At 35.4% G+C, this 21004-nt stretch overlaps 1 protein-coding gene across 1 annotated transcript in view; it reads left to right on the forward strand.

Moving 5' to 3' along the window:
* Positions 1-446: 446 nt before the first annotated feature.
* LOC145689198 (prostaglandin G/H synthase 2-like) overlaps positions 447-21004 on the forward strand; it is a 64102-nt gene continuing 43544 nt past the window's right edge. Inside the window, exons 1-3 of the mRNA XM_081763333.1 lie at positions 447-587; positions 2018-2089; positions 20485-20613. Coding sequence (XP_081619459.1) covers positions 575-587; positions 2018-2089; positions 20485-20613 — 214 coding nt within the window. The 5' untranslated portion in view covers positions 447-574. The remainder of the gene's footprint in view (positions 588-2017; positions 2090-20484; positions 20614-21004) is intronic.

Raw genomic sequence — 21004 nt, forward strand, 5'->3', positions numbered from 1 at the left:
GTTCCAGATGATTTTGTTTTCCTTCTGCATGCTGGCATGCTTTATATTCATTTGTAAGAAATTACGTGTTAATATTGTATGTTAAATATTCATAAGCTCTGATTAAATAATCATATTAAACTGTACTAATTATTCAATAAATTTCAAATGCTTTTGTTTTCAAAGCTTATTAAGGAAAATCACATTTCATAACAACAATCATAATATTTATATGCAAAAAACTATGAACATAAGGTCTATTTGAATCATTTATCTTTTTTTTACGCACCGAATGTCCTTCTCATAATTTAATGGCAACATTTAAGAGATCCAAAAGTATATTTGTATTCTTTAGGAACATGTATTTTTTTTTTTTAAAAAAAAAAGTATATTATGAAAGGTTAGTAAATAATTCAGATTAAGAACTAAAAGTTTTGTTTCTCTTTCTTTTTGGCACACAGGATGCTCAGACTTCCGTTCCTAACCACAATTCTTCCTCTTAGCGGAAAAGCATTTGTGCATTTAGAGTGATTTGAGCTGAAGGTTGGTAAAGACTAAGAAAAAGAAGATCGAACGTTTTTGTCTACAATAGAAGATGTGGCATATAGGTAAGCTTGTAAAACAAAATCTTGCAAGGATACAAGTCGTTAGGATTCTGAATAATAGTGTACCCAGCCTAATTGATCATATATATGGTAGGCTTTAGATAGTTGAAGTTGAGGTAAGCAGATCATCCAAGATCTGAATATTTTTTCGCCTTTGAGAGTTTTTAAATTTGATAGAGTATAGCTATTCTACACTAAGTATAAAATATGTTTTGCAATGTCTGGTTACTTTGTAGAGAAAACAAACTAATGAAAAACATGTGCTTCATATTTGGATCAGGTTTAAAGTATGAGAAACATTGATCATTTCTGTAACACCAAGAATTATATATATATATATATATATATATATATATATATATATATATATATATATATATATATATATATATAGTGTTTTCAAAATAACAACAACGTTTGGGAGATCCTTCCTGAACCAACATAAAGCAAAAAAGTGTAGACCAACCTGGATGCCCAAATGTTTCCTTTCGAAGTTATAGCCTGCCAAACACATGAAAAAAAATGCACTTTAAAGGTCCATAGCTAACATACTATGGGATTACCGTAGTCGGGTTAATCCTTGGGATAGTATGTGCTCTATCCAAATATCCATGTTTCAAAATCCTGTGGTATTTCCGCAACAATTTTTATAGAGGTAGTTGGTGACTACTTGAAATTATATGCCCGTACCCAAACTCCTTCTATAAAAATATTTACGTGAGTACTGCAGGATTCTGAAACATGTATTTTTGGATAACGCACATATTAGTTCCTAAGTGAAGTCTTGACCCGACTACGGTACGTCATATAGTATTTTAGCTATGGACCTTTAAACTTCATTTTACCATGTGTTCGACAGCCTATAACTCCGAAAGGAAGCATTTATGGACCCAGGTTGGTCTATACTTTGTCTCTTTTTGGTGTCAGGAATCACCTCCCAAACGTTGTCCGTGTTGTTTTGAAACATCCTGTATATATATTTACAGTTTTACTGGCTCACGGAGCCGTACTGATATGAGCAAGGAGGTTGGTGAAGACTTTTCGGAAAGACGAATTTAGCCAACATGGCCAGTCCGGCACTGCTTGGAAGTGAAATCTGTTAGGAATGTCCTAATGTCCCAACTAATTTCTCTTCTTGTTCTCAATAATATCTAAAATTGTTCTTCTAATGTATAATTCCTAATGAAATGATAAGTCCAGTCAATCAACAGCATTAATTACGAACATTTCTCTTCCCTAAAACTTTAATACAATAATAACACAAGGTGCAATTTAAACAAAGATGTGAACAATATAAGGAGCAATTTATCTACTCTTACAGTATTTTGATCTCTCATTGGACGTTGTTTTAAAAATACTGTTTTCGTTTTCTTTACATTTTGTTTTGTCTTAAGAATACATTTAAAGGAAATGCATATCCTTTCTCGTTTCAGCGTTGCGCTCAACGTTGTGTGTTCAAATTCTTCTGCTATTATTCACAGTTTCATCTCCAGACAACACAGATGGTAAGTTTGAAAGTTTATCTTCTTTTAGTAATAATAGTAATATTAATAATAATAGTAGTAGTTGTTGTTAGTAGTAGCAATCAAAGATGGGGTGGTCAATGGAAACTTGACCCATGACCCACTGACCACTACCCACCAAAACCCATCGTCATCAACTCTTACCTATGATACACGTCGTCTTCCTCACTGATTAAAGAGTTTACACTTATAATAAAACAAGACTCTGAAATTATCACTAATCAAAGTTTGAATTTCTAAGGTCAATCGCTCAAACACCGCTCTGTTACAATCTGTGAATCTGACTTTTACGATATAAAATGATAAAGTGTTTGTCATGAGCCACATTAGGATGAATTTCAACTTAATTGTATATGTTTATTTCCTTGTTAAATTACAGATTCTTTTCAGTTGAAAACAGAATGAAAGTTGAAAGCCTCAAATGCAGATAAAGTAGGCCAACGTAAGGGGAGAAAAAACAGTGTAAAATTCGACTGTGTCTCGAAAGCCTAGTAAGTCCTATTGTTACTATTATAATTACAAATATCAATATCCAAAAGTGCCTGAAGTTCTTTTTTCACTTACAAGGGACATCACCCAATTGTCCGGCTCTGATTTCAATGATTTTTTTTTTTTTTTTGCTGATAGAGGACATGTAGGGTGAGTTCGCAAATAGTCGACCGCTGAAAAGAAAATCTTACTTTTAAACATTTATATAACATGATGATTTCATAATATTTGACAAAAGTGAATTATATGCTTTATTTGGGTTATTTTGTACCATACAGTATGTTAACTGCTCACTTTTAACATTTTTCAGTGATATAAAAATACGGTTTACGAAAACTCATCAAAATTCCCACTTGTCGACAACCGTCGCTCAGTAGTCGACCGCATTCATGCTATTAGTCGACCGCGCGCGATTTCTATGATTTTTATCGCGTATAAGTAATTGATTGTCTTAGATGATTTGGAAAGTGTATTATTCGTGAGATTTGAACTTGACCAAATGGTTATATAGATTTTATTTAATTTTCTTTAAGGTTTTCTCCTTAGTGATTATAAATGAAAGAATCAGGCTATTAGGGTTTGATACATAGCTACTTTATTTGGAATAATGGATTTGAATATTAAATGGTTCTTCCACGTGAAACAAGATTTCTCTCCTGTGACGTTTTATCTTGTTACTTGTATTAGAAATTCTAAACAAAGTACGAGTCACTAATAATTTAGAAAATCCTAAGTGTTCACGTTTTCCTCGAGTGAAATAGATTTCTCTCCTGTGTTAGGTTTCTCTCCTGATGTGTTACTTGAGCACATCGAGTTTTCTTCTCATATATGATAAGGTATATCTCCCGTGTTAGCTTTCTCTTCTGAGTTACTTGAGTACATTAAGTTATCTTTTCATGTAATAACAGTAAGTTCCTGATTGTTCAAATAATTTATATGCTACAATCCGCACACAGGAACAGTCTATCTGCAAGATATTCCCATGCATAGCCAGATAAATAGGTACATCGAAGTTGGAACTATTTACTGTATCATATTGATTGCAACCCACTGGTTTATTCTCACTTTCCAAAGCAAAATCGTTAATTATCACTCCATGTCCTGCGGATATGGCTCCATCGCCATCACGTCTTCTTCATTGTGATGTTCTTCTACAACAGCAGTGGCCGTCTTCTTCGATCTTTTCTTTGGATTTTCCAGCTTGTTGCTCTTTCTTGCTGTTCTTTTGTTCCTTTTGCATTTCTTTTCCTCCTCTAGTTTCTTCTGTTCTTGTTTTGCAGACAGTACTCAGTGATATTCTTCTGAGCTAATTGCAAATGGTATCTTCTCTACCTTCCTCTTAGGCTTTTTGACTGGAGAGACTTTTTAAAAGTTGACATTACGTATATTGGTCTGATAATTTTAGGCGTTATTGCGATATTTTTCTGACTTGATTCATTTGGTCCAGCAACAGCATCGCTTTCAATGCCCTTTGTTTCTTGTTGTGTTTCTGGTATAGAAGCCAGAGATTCAGTAGGAGGTTCTTTGGGAGTATAAGTATGTTGCCGAATATACTTTAGGTTCAGTTTCACTCAGTGGAGTTCATGTGTTACATTTCTTCTCGTTTGATGGCACAAACTCTGAAATAGAAGCTTTCTTTCTCAGAATAATTAAAGACCTCTCTGATTCTGTTGTTGGAGCAGACATGACTAATTCTTGGTTTGTCACAGTAATGATTCCTTCTTTCTTCTGTGCTGCAATGGCGTGGGATTCCTGAGGTTTCGTTGATAGAATAGGTGCTATATCCACTTTGTTTTCAGTTGTTACGCTTGGATTGCCTTCAGCGAGACAAGTATTCATTGTTATCATCAACTACAGGTATTTCACCAACTACAACTTCGTTATCTACTGGTAAACCGGCACTTTTATCGTCAGTTTGTAGTGCTTCATCCAGCGGCTCTTCTGTTGAAAGTTTCAAAACTTCAAGGACTGTGTTGAAGTTAACCGCAGCCTTTTGAAGTTCATCCTCGTACACAATAATAACTTTTCTTACAGTACGAAGATCTTTACTAACGTTTAGCTTAGTGGAAGTACTCTGTTTTAGCATACGATTTTGATGAATTTTGTGCAGTCAACGGAGTCCGGATTGAAAGGATAGCTACATTCTTTATAATTGGCGGTGTACAGTGTAGCTGCTGATAAGTGATGCAAACTGAACTCTTGTAATGAAAGATAAATTATGCTCCGTTAGATAGCTGCGGACAGCGAATTTCCAATTTGTTTTTAACACCTTAAAGACGGATACATCGCATGGTTGCAAGATACGCGTTGCATGAGGGTACAGGGCATACAATATGATTTCGTTGTTGTTACAAAACTTGCTTACTTCATAAGTTAAGTGAGTTTAGTGACCATAGAAAAAAAATACAGATTTAGGTAAGTCGTGATCTAATAGCTATTTATTGAAACAATTGGCGACTCACTCAAAGAATGTCTTGCTAATCATCCAGCCAGATTCGGATCGTCCTATCACAATCGATGAGGGAATATTAGGCACAATATCTGTGTACTCGCGACTTGTATGGATAAACGATCATTGGAGGTGAAGCAACTGTTTATCCCGAAGCATTAAATGTTCCTAGAAAAGTAAGATTTTTTTTGCTTTATCTTGAACCTCACAAATATTCTTTTAGCCTTTTGGTCCCAAAATTTTCCCGGATGATGGGCACAATTGAAAAGAAGATTCATACGCGTTAAAAAAAAATTCTACGTGGATTTTCTAGAATACAACAACACACTGATATGTTATGCAAGGTTATGTGATAATATGTAACAAAACACGCAATCACGTAACAGTTTCGACACAAAAACTATGTTTTCATCAGACTTCCACTCCTTCTCTGTGGAAGATTCGGGAGGAAAAGAAAATATATAAATAAAATGGAAGGAAAAAGTAATAAAAAGTGCTCAAAATCAAGGGAAAGCAGGGTATATTTTTGAAAATTTTCTTACGATTCGCGTTAGCCATGGTGGCGCTTTGCAACTGGTCTGTCAACTTCACTCATATGTATGGGATCGCAGTAGTATACTCTCGTCCCGGGTGCTTATTTTCCACGGAACGGCACTGACTGGAACAGCCCAATCGAATTTGCTTAATAGGAAACACGCACGCAAGGTTTTACAGCAAGCACTATAATTACAGGAGATAGTGATCATATAAATTTATATCCAGTGCTGTAAGCCTAAAATTTTCACATAGTATACTCTGTTTTGTGAACATCTGTAATTGACATAAAACACATATCATATGCATATGATTTAAAAGAAGACAGAGAAAATTTGTACCAGAAAGAATTAAGAAAATTGTGATGAGGAGTAAGGTGGAAATACGAATATCAAAGTTAAACAATGATTTCGTATCGATACATAAATATATTGTGACACAAAAATTGATAAACTTGTTTACTTTTTTCTACATTTTAATAAACTATATCAAAATTCAGTCAATTTGAACAAAGAACTAACCCTTCAAAAACCGACGTTGAAATTTCACGCACTTTTTTCGTTCTTCAACTTGCAGCACTGAAAGAAATAGCTAAAACTAGCAACACAATTTCTCAGCAAAATAAAAATTAATACACTCTTACGAACTATATTTATTTTTCGCACTTCTTTATTTTTCATCTAGATGTACTCTAGATGTAACTCCATCGCACATCCATGGATATCTGAGAAACCTATGAGTCGATCGGCAACTGGCTAACCTGAAAATCCATTAGAACATTGGTAGGTGAGGCAGACATAAATACCGTATAAGCCATGATTCCCGTTGCCAGCAGCCAGTGGTTTCTACAATGTTGTCACATGTCTAGTCCAGAGACTGCATACAAAGCAAGACAGAGTACACACACACAAATCCTTCAGCGGCTGTATCTTATTACGTACTCATGAAACTTGCATCATTAGAAGAACAGACTAAACTGTAAAATTATTAATCTTAATTAATTTATACGTGTTATAATAATTTCTTCTCCCAATGTTTTAGGACTATTGCCGGTAGGTCCAGTAGTCCTCAATATACGCCACTGTTATGTGGAATTTTCTTTCGAATCTTTTCTTCTCCAGTTTTCACTACTTCGTTCAAACAGAAACATTTTATCGTCGTCTTCTTACTTTTTCCTTGATGTAGATATCAACTATTACAACTGGTGGTGTTTCGTTAGACTCTTATGTAGTATTACTTTGCAGTCCTTTGCACCACCTAAGTTTTCTCTTTTCTATGAGATGAAGTTTATATGAAATCTTGAGGTACCATCTTATATATACACTCATGTCCAAAATCATTGTCGTATATCTATAACTGTCTTCTTGTAAGAATATAATTTGATAATGATTTTGCAGGGTACTTTTAATACTGATACTATGTATATAATCGGGAAATGTATATTTGAGGTAAATTTCACAGGAAAAGAATTATAAATACGAAAATTAGAGCGAGTAAAACAAAATGTTGCTAAATGGACAATGAAGTTTTATTGTTCTTATTTACTGCTCTTTTGACATGAAATTTGCCACATACATGTCTTTGCCTATTATACACATACTAACATTATAAGAAACACCGGGCGAATTCGTTATCAAATTATATTCCTACAACAACATATTTATAGACGTGCGACAATAATTTTGGACATGAGTGTACGTAGGTAATAAGATGTTCTTCCTTCTTCTTATAGAAGGTATTCAGAATAGTAAGATCGTATGCTCCCTTCACTTGCAATATGTTTTCACCTTCCATATGTCTGTCTTTTAATTCATATTCTCCATGTATTATTTTATATCCTTACGTTAATTGTCCTACATTTCAATTTAGATTTCCTGCTAAGACAAGCTTCTCATGAAACGAACAATTCTGCAGAGTAGTATCTAACTCTATTCAAAATTCTTGCTTTGTCTTCTCAATTCTTGTTTTGTCTTCTGGCGTATAGGCGCTGACTCAGAAGTGTACACTATAAAATATTTACCCCAAATGCAAGTTTCAACATATTTGTAATATATCACACTTATAACTGTATATTTTGCAGAGCAAATATATATATATATATATATATATATATATATATATATATATATATATATATATATCCCGATACCGATGGAACGACCATACATTGGCGATTTGCATTCCATCAGGCGACCTGGTCGATCAGGCGACACTATATGGTCGTCCAGTGGGAAACCGTGTTAGACGGTCTCCTCTCACCACCACTAGTGCGTAGAAATCAACTTTGAAAATTGACGTTGGTGGTCCCAACGGTGCTGGGATAACTTTTTCTTGTATAACTGTAGTTCAGGGTTTCATCGGCAGGTGCGCGACAGTCGTGAGCGTATAGCTTGTCGAGCGTATAGTTCTATATACATCAAGGCGCGTTGGACCACCGGAAGTTCTCATTTCGCAGTTGGCAGCTGTGCTCACCATTGGCTCGTGCATGCACTTTGTTCTGTTTGCAGATAGAGAGATTTATCACTGTTTCGGAAGCTAGAAGAAACAACATGAATGAAGGAATCAAACAATGATTAAAAAATAACTGAAAAGAAACTGACAGAATATTTTATATAGTAATATACAAGACGATAAGAAAAAGTTACAATGTTTTTTAGCTTTATTTAGAATACATGTGACTATCTACAAATAATTATTATAATACGTTGTTTCAATTATTATCATACATATTAATCGTGAGGGATGTCAAATACTTTTGCAAGCAGTGTTGGGCGTCTTTGGGCCACTTTCACATAATAAAAGCCGAAAGTTACTGGCAGAAGTTTAAAAATGTTTTATATCCATTTATAAGAAAATTGTCAATCGTTTTATACCAGTTTCCTTAAACCTCGGATCTGTTTCCAGCAGAGCCATAGCAAGAAGGGGACGCGCGGGGCGGTCGTCCCAGGCGCTGATGGCTAGAAAGCGCCGAACGAGAAGAAAGGAAAGAAAAAGTGCTAGAAATGATTAAAAAAAAGTATTGACGCCCTATTAAATCAATGTTGTCGGTTTTGATACAATTTGATACAACTGTAACACTCCGACTTTGATAAAATTTGGCAGTTAGATACCACACATAAAATACACGAATACGTGTTTTTTTTTTCTTTTATAATTTTCTGTGGAGGAGAAACAATTATTGGGGACCAAAGCCCATATCCAATATTTCGGAAGTTGACGCCCGAACGCAGTATGAAGTGGACCGAAGTGAATGAAATTGTACACAGATATTGTACCTAGTAGATGTAAAATGAGGGAATACTTGTTTCGTATTTTCCTGAAACAAAGAAATAAATGGGTGGGGCAAAGACCCTTCCAAATATTTGATTACGAAATATGAAAAGTGCTTATGAGTATACTTTCGAAGTGCCTAAATTACATAGAGAACGCAACGAAAGTATGCTAAGAAACGATACACAAAAATAAGCTAACCCGTGTTTTGTAGTTTGTGCGGAAAAAATGTGTGGATGCCAAGGTCCTCTCCTAAAAAAGTACATAATAAAGCAGAAGCGCAGGAAGGAGTGGACCGAAACGAATGAAATTATACATAGATTTTGTATATGTAATATAAGGCAATACGTGTTTCGCAAGTAGCTAGGTGGCGCTTACTTCAGTCTTTGAACTTGAACTTTTGAGAGCAAAAACACGAAACACTCGAAATTCACTGTATTGATTCCTACTTTTAGGTCATCTATCTATTGCTAAAATTTCACTATTTTCACATTAGTTTTTTTTCTACATATAGCGTATTTTATAGTATTTCGGGATGCGCCTTTAACAGTGCGTCTTATAGTGTTTTTCCCATAAATAAAAGCACGTGCCGATTTATTTGCTGTTTACTGTTCGATGTGCAAATTTGAAACAAATCAGTACGGAACACTTGGGAAACACGAATTACTTTATTTTACATATATAATATCTACACACAATTTTATTCGCTTCGGTTTACTCCTTCTTGCGCTTCTGCTGTAATATTTACTTTCTTCGGAGGGGCCTTGGCCCAACACTATTTTTCCGCAGAAACTAAAAACACGTGTTCGCTTTTTTCTTTTTTTTTTTTTTTTTGCCTATTGTCCTTACACAAAGTGTTGTAGTAATTCTCCTTATCCCTTAGGCACTTCTAATATATACTTATTCGCACTTTTGATATTTTGTAATCAAAGGTTTGGAAAGGTCTGTGCCCCACCCACCTATTTTATGTTTTTTTTTTTTTTTTAAGAAAATACGAAATACGTATTTCTTCGTTTTAATTCTACGGTATCTATGCATAATTTCATTTACTTCGGTCCACTTCTTCTTGCTTTTCGAGCGCCAACTTTCAAAATTCTGGGATTGGGCTCCTGCACCCTAAAGCTGTTTTTCCGTAAAAAAGAAAATACGTATTCATTTATTTCATGTGTAATATCTACCTGCCAAATTTGATCAAAATCGGAGTGTTACACTTGGGAATTGTTACATGTTAGTACTTAAAGAAAGTTATTGCTGTATATGATTTTTAATGACGATGTGATATATATAAGGTGCTAAGTAATGATGTACTCAAGAGCGTTTTCAAAATCAGAAACAGTCAAAGTCTGAGTCTAAAATACGTTGGTGGTGATGAGTTTGCTTACTTAATCATGCTTTTCTACCCAATGGGATTAATATTTCTTGAGAATGAAGATACAAAAATGAAAGGAGTGAAGAGACACGAGAGAACATGCAAGTTGCTGTTTGCGCGGGAATATTAAAAATATAAGTAAACAAGAGGAACAATAACACTTTCGAACTTCAAGCAGTTGTAAAAAAGGAGTCAGCAAATTTTCTCTTTTCCAAAGACTGATCACTACCAGTGTTTTTTTTTTTTTTTTTTTTTTTTTTATTCCTTTGATAGGCTATATGAAATGCTTCCAATTTAAAGGAATTTGTTGGAATCATTTCTCCATCAACCACTTGTATCGCCAGGATATTTTCTTTTGTGCATACGTATCTAGTTTTGTAGTTTTTCTATCAGCATACATACCAAACGTATACACATATATAATATATATGTGTGTATGTGTATTAGTGTATTTTTAATATTAATTAATAATAAGCAACCTTAAATTCAGAACTTTTATTGATTAAGAGATTAAGTAATTACTATTATTTCAAAATGTTGTAGCGAACTATATTTTGGATTTGAAATACAACATTAAACATATTCTTTAGCTCCATAGATCAATATTGAGAAATTCGCAAAGAAGGCTCCTTCTAAATGTCCATTACATTTCACAAATGGGCCGCGGTAGCTCAGTGGTAGAGCGTTCACCTCTGGTACTTGTGGTCCCGGGTTCGACCCCAGCCCCCGCCAAGTGAACTTTGTGGTGGACAAACACCGTGTGCGTGGGTTTTCTCGGGGTTCTCCCGTTTCCTCCCACTTTCTTCATTCCACCATTTCATTCATTACTCATCATCACCGTCTCCTTTAGCCTAACCGGCATAACCGTGGGATTTCATTTCATTTTTACATTTCACAAAATATTTTTTGTCGTAAAAGAATTGAAGTTAAAATCCCATTTGCCTACAGAATAAAATTACAAAAGTTTACAATTATTACTGGAAATTCTATAATTCAGTTCGAACATTTTAAAAGTACATAGTTTCTACTGTACTGAAATATCATTTCTTACCGATAGTATGAAATATTGCAAATAGTTGTACTGTAAGTTTCCATAACTGTTCTCCAAATGTATTTGTATAGAACCAAAGGGAGTTTTGTCAAGTTTAACAAAAATTCCAAAATAAACCTCTTGAAAGCAGCTCTCATTTGTAAAAGAATACATAACGATCGGTTTTGGCTGTTTGATCTTTTAAGCAGCTTAATAAAAATTCAGTGTAGCATAATAACAAAAGCTGCTTTTCTTATGTAAAAAAAAAAAAAAAAAAGAAAAGAAAAGAAAAGAAAAAGAAAAAAAAGAAAGCTTGGTAAGGTGTCTGTACTGGCTACCGAATTCTACTTCACCCCGGGCGCCGAAATCTCTAGTTACGGCTCTGGTTGACAGTATTTTTTTTAAATAAAAAGTTCGAACGGAGTGCCAACAAAACGGAATACCAAGCTCATTCATGGTGTATGGCATGTTTTAACAATGAGAAACGCACATAACTTTAAAACGTCGGCACAATCAAGCCCTTAAATGAGATATGAACTTCCTTTTCTGAACATTTATAATCTCTAGGTTGAAATTGGTAAGGGTAATTTTAATTTTTCATTGTTGGGTAAAGACAGGAAGATTGTGCTGATATATTTACTGCTACAGTCAACTGCTTTCGAGTTTCTTTAAAAGTACGAGTAATTTCATGTGTTTAGGTACAACTCTTCCCCATTGTTCAATCACTCATTTTCCTCCTTAATTATTATTTTTTTTGTTTGTTTTTGGCTGGGGTTAAAATAATTGAAGTAAATGATGTAAGATGGTTCTCAAAATAATTTAGTGCAAACATTATTGGTCAAATAATTAAGTTCTATTACTGACGGTTTTATTCAAAGTAACATAATCTTTCATACTGTGTGTAAATTGAAGAAACTTTTTCTAATAAGAAAGTAATTTATCAATACTTGTATTTTCACTTCCAGTATGTCTTTGTGATAATGTTTGTGACATTTTACATGTTACAAGCTTTGCTTACTTAATATACATTAATATCATCACTGAGCAAATCAGAATGTTTTAATTTAGAAAGTTGAACATTCACATGGGTCAGTGGGTCAAGATTTGTGAGCGGGTCAGTGGGTCGTGGTCAGCAGGACGTGACCCACTGCTACCTACCAATCACCGTGACTTACTCTGACTCACCGACACACTCAGACCGACTGACTCACTCTATTCAGTCCATAGTAGACAGCATCTCCTGAACACTGGTGAATGTGCCTGTGTTTCACTTTCAATGCATCCATTTTATTCATTTTTCATTTTTCTGTTCACTTATCTGAGATGAGTATATCTATGTGAAAAAAGAACTTCAGGTATTTTGGATATTGATATTTGTAACTGTTGTAACAACAATAGGACTTTCTGCCTGGCTTTCGAGATACAGCCTGAGAGTTTTTAGAGGAGCTAACTACTGAAAAAAATACATTTTTGAATCACCTGTAATACATGAATTATTACATAAAAGCGAATGTAACTATGTGTGAGTGATGATCACGGACAAATGGCAAAGCCAAATGAAATGAATTTTGGTAGATAGTTAGACCCTAATCTCAACTGGGATGTTATCATATCGTTTTTATTATAATACATGTACTAAAGGGGGAGAGGAGGTCCAAGTTTTTACGAAAAATTGAGTATCTCACAAGTCGTTCAACTTAGGGAGTGAAATTCAGTATATTAACTCTTTATTAAAAATAAACAGAACGTGTTCTAGCAGTTTTTTAAATTTCTCTTCTATGGGGGAGACTTTCTATATATGGGAAATTGGTAGTGGGTTGATCTGTAAAACTAATCAAAAACCATCGATATTAGTTGAGAAAAAATTAAGAAACAATTATTAATTGAGACAAAAAAATACAGTCTCAATTAATTAGAAAGCAGTAATAATTAGAAAGCAGTGGTATCATATATCCACTACTTTCTAATATAATAATTTTTGAATCTTATGTTTATTATATGGATCCTTCACAGCACAAGACACTGAAGCTATAAGGTTGCGAGAAATATATATATATATACAAAATTTGTACTGTAAGTTTAATTACATGGAAGTCTTAAGTTTTCACTGTATACTTAATTATATGGAAAACTTTACATCTTTATTCACATTTACTTTGGTCCACTATACCTTGATTTGAGACTTTCAAATTTCATCCCATTTTCCACTGAAAAGTATCTGTAATTCAGCAAGGAAATAATTATATATAATATTTCAAATTCATCGTAATTTTACCCATAACAAACACTTTACCATTTTATATTGTAAAGGTCAGATCCACCTTATTGTAACAGCGGTGCTTGAGCGATTAACTGTAGAAATCCAAACTCCGATTAGTGATAATTTCACAGCATTTGTTTAATTGCAAGTGTAAACTCTTTAGTCAGTGTGCAGGAGGACGTGGATCATGGGTTAAAGTTGATTACGATGGGTTTTGATGGGTAGTGGGTCAGAGTGCGTCACGTTAGGAAGTGGGACATATTGGGTCAGGTTTGTTGAAGTGGGTCATGGTGGATGGTGGATCACAGTGAGTCATAGTCATGATGGGTGGTGGGTCAATGGGTTGTGGGTCAATATTTCATTGACATACATCATCTGAACAGTGATCAGAAATAACGAATTGAAGCAAGCATCATTCCTTCTGATCACTGTTCAGACATTTTCTCCTTTATATATTTTCCTTGGAAGAACGTAAACATGATAGTCTAAATTAATACTTGAAGGCTTTGAAGGTTGCCATCACTTTTTCAAGTTTGACGTATTATAAGAAAAGTAACAATGCACTGTAGTGCCTTTCTTTGCTAAACAAACGCATGCTTAATTAGATGCGTAACCGTAGTCTCAATTAATGCGGATAATCAACACCATTGCATTGCTGTCACTACTGGAAGTAAGATTTCTTTATAGATTAATTGGTATTTTAGACTTCAAGACTTTTACTTGCCTCCTGATGTGACACTCGTCAGTGAGCACGTAAGGTTGTAATGAAAAATGAGACTGAATTAAATTGTCCATTACGAAGTAACAGCCTGAAAAAGGTTTGATTTAAAGAGGGTGTGTGTCAAGAAAAAAAAAAAAGTAGATTTTGTTGCGGAGGATGATAGGTAAATATAAAAGTTCGTAGTAAAGCTATACGTATAAGGGTAAAATTTTTAAGGGATGACAATAGTTTCAAGAAGCAAAGAAATATGAAGTTTGTTTACAGGGTGTCCAAAAAGTCCCGTATCATAGATGAGAGCGCATTTGTTCAATGTGCCCTCTGTTGAATTATACCCATGTTTTGAAGCGGAATGGTAAAGAATGAAAATAGGGGGAGGGGACAATTTGGGCAAATTGCTTCCCTTATATATCCTTTGTTTTCGTGTAAGATGAGCCCCGTCGGGAATCTATACGCTGAATTACAACATAGATTAACCGTACTCCCAGAAAGTGTAGTTCATCGAACTCAAAGTAAGCCTTGGGCTCCTTGACGATCAATACAGTTTGCCTGAAATCTAGTGTTCAAGTAGTTTAGTATGAGCAAGACGTAGTGTGCTAGGGCACCAACTTGCATGAACCATGCATTCTTTATATATTCTACTAACAAAGTGCAATATTCTTATCCATGTTCAAGAAATGACCATCTTATCCTCCTGTCCTCCCTTCGTTTTCAAATACCGTATTTACGCAATCCTAAAACGCACATTTTAAATTATTTTTCAGCCCCAAAATTGAGGTGTGTCTTACATTCGAGTTTGTAAGTTTAGGCTTACATTTTGCACTGTCAGTAAGGCCCAATTTACAGCAGAAAACGATTGAGTTTTGACGGAGATAGCTAATCTCGTTAGTTATGATTCTGTGAAAAATGTGTACTAGGAATACCCACATTTTGCGAAAAATGGGAAATTGTTTTATCCGGAAATTGGAAACAAAATGGAAGACGAAAAATTTTCATTGTGTTCACATGTTTATTTATCTTTTTCATTCTTAAAAGTCAATGCCGAGTAGTTTTTTTTTTTGTCTCACATTTGAGGGCGTTTTAGACTCGCGTAAATACGGTATCTAAAATGTCCTGCAACCCGCTTTAATTAAAACCTAAGCTTGAAACTGCTAAACTTTTATTCTTATGAACTTTTAGTTGAGATGCATATTCAACAATTTTTCCAATGGCCACGGACTTTCACCCCAACGAAACTATGTTGGGAACCTCGGAAACACTTAATATATACAGAAGTGAACATAATGTTTAAAATTGTACAAATTTTGTTCTCACACATTTTCACCGCAAATTCTGTTTTACCAATTTCTTGTATATTTCAGCACTTTTGAAGCATTCTGTAGATATATAAATGAAAGTCCACGCTTTACTTTTACATAACAGAAAATTACATTTGAAGAATAAAACGCCATACAGTTTACCTCAGTTGCATATTCACCCATTTAAAGGAAAGTAAACATTTTATTTTCAAAGAACTGATCACTGTTTGAAACTGAAATAAATGTTTTCAAGCCTCAAATGTTATTTCACTTAACCCATTTCAGGAATTATGCAGAAATTTTAAAGTAACATGTATACAGGGTGTATCAGATCACACCGTCCCAGGCTTTTTCTCGGCTCGTAGTGCCCGTATACACTTCAAACAACAAATGGTGATGCTTTCATATTTGGTTCTTCAACTGAGCAAACTAGCTTCAGGCATTCTTATTATGATAATGTCATTAAGCGATCAGCTAACTGCTTCACATGGTATTTGATACATAGATTTGGTGTCTCAAATACTTCTCTGCAACACAGACTGTCACAGCGAAAGCAAGGAATGAAATTACCTGTTGCGCGTAAATTAGGATTTGAGAAAATACTTTCCCCGATATGTATGGAAAAGAGCTGAAATGCCATGTGAAACAGTTAGCTGATCGTTTAATGTCATTCTCAGGTAAGAATAAATGAAGATAGTTTGACTTAGGTGAAGAACTAAATATCAATGACAGGTTCAACAAAGATAAACAGAGTGCTGTGAAAGATTGTTATACGAGTTTAAGAACTGACTTCCCAATTTATTTGTTAGAACACCTGTGTCTACAAGTATATTTAAATCTTTGAGTTTTATTTCCCACGCTTATGCCGGCTAGGCTAATAGAGACGGCAATGATGAGAAGTGAATGAAATGGTGGAATCAAGAAAGTGGGAGAAAACGGAAGAACCTGAAGGAAACCCACACACACGGTGTTTGTCCACCACAAAGGTCACTTGGCGGAGCTGTGAACGAACCAAGAACTCTATGCAGCAGAGGTGAACGCTCTACCACTGAGAAACCGCGACCTGTAAGTATATCGTGAACAAGTTTCAATAAGGAACAAATTGCAAAGTTCTATACAAATTAGTGCACACTGGTGAAGAAATGTTCTTTTCCACCATCACGAATACTGAACGCTCATAAGATGGTTTATCGTGTGTTCATATTAATTCCAAAGTGATATGTGAAAAACGGAAACGAGTTCTGGGCAAGTTGACATCGGGCTGGGGTTGCCAGACTTCCCGGTTTTCAATGAAAGAATTAACTGTCCCGAAAAACGCTTTCAGGACTCCTGTTTTCGCTCTTCAGATTGAAAAAAAAATCAGCCCGCAAGAACTAGTATTTCTTACCTGAAAACGGAAGGTAGTATTTCTGACTCAAATGATGACGCAACAAAGAGTATCTCTTCAATCATAAACGGGAGAGTGTCGGAATTCGGAAAAGGGGTCACCAGGCAACTCTCCCGTTACCTCTCCACATTTTTTATACATCCTTTGTGGGGCTTCATTTGTGCTAACTGTTTATAAAAAGAATGAACTGGAAAATTGTAAGTAGCTACTAATCTGAAAAGACTGGTATAATAGATTCTTACCAAATGAGTAGGAACCGTGATCTTAATGGCTGTATAGCGTGAGATTGGTGTCCGGGTTTTTCGCTTACAAAATCTGGCAATCCTACGTCGGGCGAAAGAGGTCGGAATATAACATTGATATTCTGCGTGAGTGCTACTGGTCAGTTTGTACTACCCCTCTTCATAGTCGTATTTCCGCGCCAGACGAAGAGTGAGGGACTGTTTGTTGATGCTCCACCTAGGGATGCGCACGAGTCGAGTCGAGACAGAATTTTCGAGACACAGCTCTTCCAATAAAAAAATATACATTTTTCGAGTCGAGACATCACTTTTACAGCACATTTTCGAGACGAGACGGTCTCAAATCTTGTCTCGTGCGCATCCCTAGCTCCACCTGAGAGTATTGCTGTAGCACTGATTGGATAACGATTGATATTTTTTTAACTTCGTTGCAACACTTTGTAAAATTCTGTCATCCTTCCCCTCACATCCCAGTTCTGCTAATTGTTGATGGATATGGCAGCCATAAAGAACTGAAAGTGATTAAATATGCGAGGGATCACAGGATTCACTGCTCAGTACTCCTCCACATATCACTCACAAGACTCAACTCACTGATAGGTGTTTTATGAAACCATTTCAAGACACATACAATGATGCTTGTTCACTGTGGATGCGCAAAAATGCTGAAGTAAAGACATCCGAATACGATGTAGCGCATCTTGTTTCAGAGGCACAATAAAAAGTATGTCACATGGACGTAGCTCTCAACCGATTTGCCTTCACCAGAATATATTCACTGAACCCTCAGATATTCACAGACACTGACTATCTGTCCGCAATCGTTCACGAGTATCTGATCGGCACTTTGTGTGCAAAGGATTGGGCACGTCCATCCTCACCACAACAAACGTCTGGAGATCAGGTGACATGTTCAGGATAAACGGTCTCTCGACATCCTTGATGCAGTCTTTATGGTTCCCCAAATCTCAAGAGGACGATTAGCTAGGGATGCTGCTATGAGCCACATAATGATTTCGAGGACTCTGAACAATAACGCGTTAAATCCTTATCATGTTCGTCTGCACCAAAAACTCCGAGAACAAGATTTCCATAACCATCTGGAGTCAATGGCTGAGCGACAGGAACCCATGTTTCACCACAACATTCTGTGTACGGATGAGGTGACCTTCAAGATTAATGTAGGTCAACGTACACAACGCTCACTACTAGTCCAGCGAGAATGCTCACTGGGTACGTGAAGTTGACAATCAACATATCTGGTGTCTAAATGTCTGACGTGGTATAGTGGGAGGCCAAATTGGTCCTTATTTCTTCGAAGGTACTTTAACAGAAGTAGGATACGCTAATTATTTGTCAGATATTCTTTGTGAGCGCTTGGAAGATGTCTCATTAGCAACTCGTGAAATAATGTGATTACAAGACGGTTACTCTGCTCATTTTGCAACAGTTGTCGGACAAACTGTTGCTCATTTATTTCCAAACAGGTGGATCGGAAGAGGAGGCCGTTTCCTGGTCAGCTCGTTCTCCGGACCTGACTCCTCTCGATTTTTCTTTTGGGTACGTGTCAAGGAGCTGGTTTAGCAAGAGCGTCCTACTACAAGGGAATACATAATGAACAAGATCTATAATGTTTGCCATGGACTAAGAGGAAATGAAGTGTTAAGATAAATCTACAATGTCCCGGTGCGCATTCGAATGTGCATCGCACGTGCTGGACGATCCTTTGAACATTTATTGTGTTTTATTTTTTGGGGGGGAGTACGATATTTTGGTGAGAATGTTCAGAACTTGCAGTTCATGTTATTTATTTTATTTATTATCTTCAGTTTGTTTATTTTTATTATTCTTGAACAATTGTTTGTGCAATGAGTTCCGAAAAGTGTTTTATTAAAATGTTTACACAAGTTAAGAAGACTAAGAGAGTGTCAGTGATTTCGTAAGTTTGATTTTTTTGGAGCGGAGTTGTTGGACTTTACACCCAAATTTCTTTCATACGTAGTTTAAAACCAAAAGGTGTTTTTCTCTGTTTTCTGTTTTAAATTGGTTCAGATTCCGAAATTTAAACTAGTACTGTCCTGTAATATTGTTTTCGTTTGTTGATAAGTAGACGAGATATGCCCTAACGTTTGATACTAAATGCTATAAAGAGTTTTCAACAACTATTTAATAGAACATGTGTTATCTGATGTTCTTTTGGAGTCATTACCAACTAAAACTGTTATTCTTAGTTGCAATTCAACAGCAAATAATACATAGATGCCAAACCGTAAAGTTAACGACAAATGTTCCTGTAAAAGTTATTTCCTTTTCAATAATACTTTCAAATAAATCGAAATTGGTACCACTCTCCATTTGAAACTTTGGAGTTGATCCCCCGCGGAAGTATTCTCGCTACGCCACTGAATATGAAAGAATCACAGTTTGATTCTTCACATACGATTTGGTCATTCATTTTTTTGTTTGTTTGTTTGAAGTTTCTACCTGCACTACGAAGTACGAACTGAGAAAAATGAGTGGGACGGGTGGTCTGATTGCAATTCAACAACAAATAACACACATAGATGCCAAACCGTAGAATTTAACGAAAAGTGCTTCCTGCAAAATTGCTTGTTTTCTATAATACTTCCAAAGAAATCGAAACTGAAGAAAAATTTCCATATAAATTTTTCGAAGTTGATCCCCCGTGGAAATATTCCCGCTACGCCACTGGATACGGAAGCACCACTATTTGATTCTTCACATACGCTTTTGGTAGTTCATTTTTTGTTTGAAGTGTCTACGTGCACTACGAGGCGAGAAAAGTGCCTGGGACGGGTGGTCTGATACTCCTTGTATATAGTAAAAAGCTGAAGGAACAGAATAAAGAGCTCGTCGCTCCATCAGATAAATACATACATATCTGCTATCATAACTAGAGGTGCGTAAAACATCTATACACAGCTTCGCCGGAAGTCCGCTTCATTGTAAGGCTAATTCGACGCCCAAGCAAACGTTGGTACTTCTGCTTGAATGGGCGCAGAAATTGCCTGAAACTGTACGCAAAAAAGCATCTATACTGGACTCCGAAGAGGTACTTGAGTGAATTGTCTCCAGAAGAACACCACTTTGGGAACAGGCAGAAATACATTAATTTTGAAGAAAAAAAGTTGACTACGGTGTCATCCTCAATGTCTAGAGACGATATATCCAAAAACAAATTTCTATACTCCAGCCGTTCTACCGGTTGCAAAAAGGATACGTTTTATAACGGTCTCTATATTGGTAGAGGGATTTAAATATATATATATATATATTTAAAAATCTTGTACTTATGTAATTTTTCTTATAGATTCAGAAGATTATAATCCCTGCTGTTCTTATCCATGTCAAAATGGAGGAGTATGCGTATCATTACCGGGCAATAAATATGAATGTGATTGTACTGCAACAGGATATTACGGACGAAATTGCGAAACACGTAAGTAGATGTAGGAGTTAAGAAATGATTATTAAGGGAGACATTTTACACATATTATCATATAACCATCATAATCATAGAGCAACCCATATAATATTTTTTTTTATTAAATTCGAAAAAAGATTATTCTAAATTCGGCTCGTTTATATATCGATTTTGATTATTTGTTATCGATATATCGATTTCGAACATTCTTATTCTTGTTTGAAAGAGTACAATTTACCGTTGGTTCCATGTGAACTTCGTAAGAATTTGATTACAGTCTTTGGAGGTAGGTTCACGCACAACTTCAAGCTTTAGGTGTTTCGATTTTGATGATTGAATCTTTGTTTAAAAGTGTGTACTACCGTGGTATTCCCATGTGGATTTCATTAGGTTATGATGATAGTAT

The sequence above is a fragment of the Thermobia domestica genome, chromosome 7 (genome assembly GCF_964235325.1).
Source record: "Thermobia domestica chromosome 7, izTheDome1.hap1.1, whole genome shotgun sequence".
Classification (NCBI taxonomy): Eukaryota; Metazoa; Arthropoda; class Insecta; order Zygentoma; family Lepismatidae; genus Thermobia; species Thermobia domestica.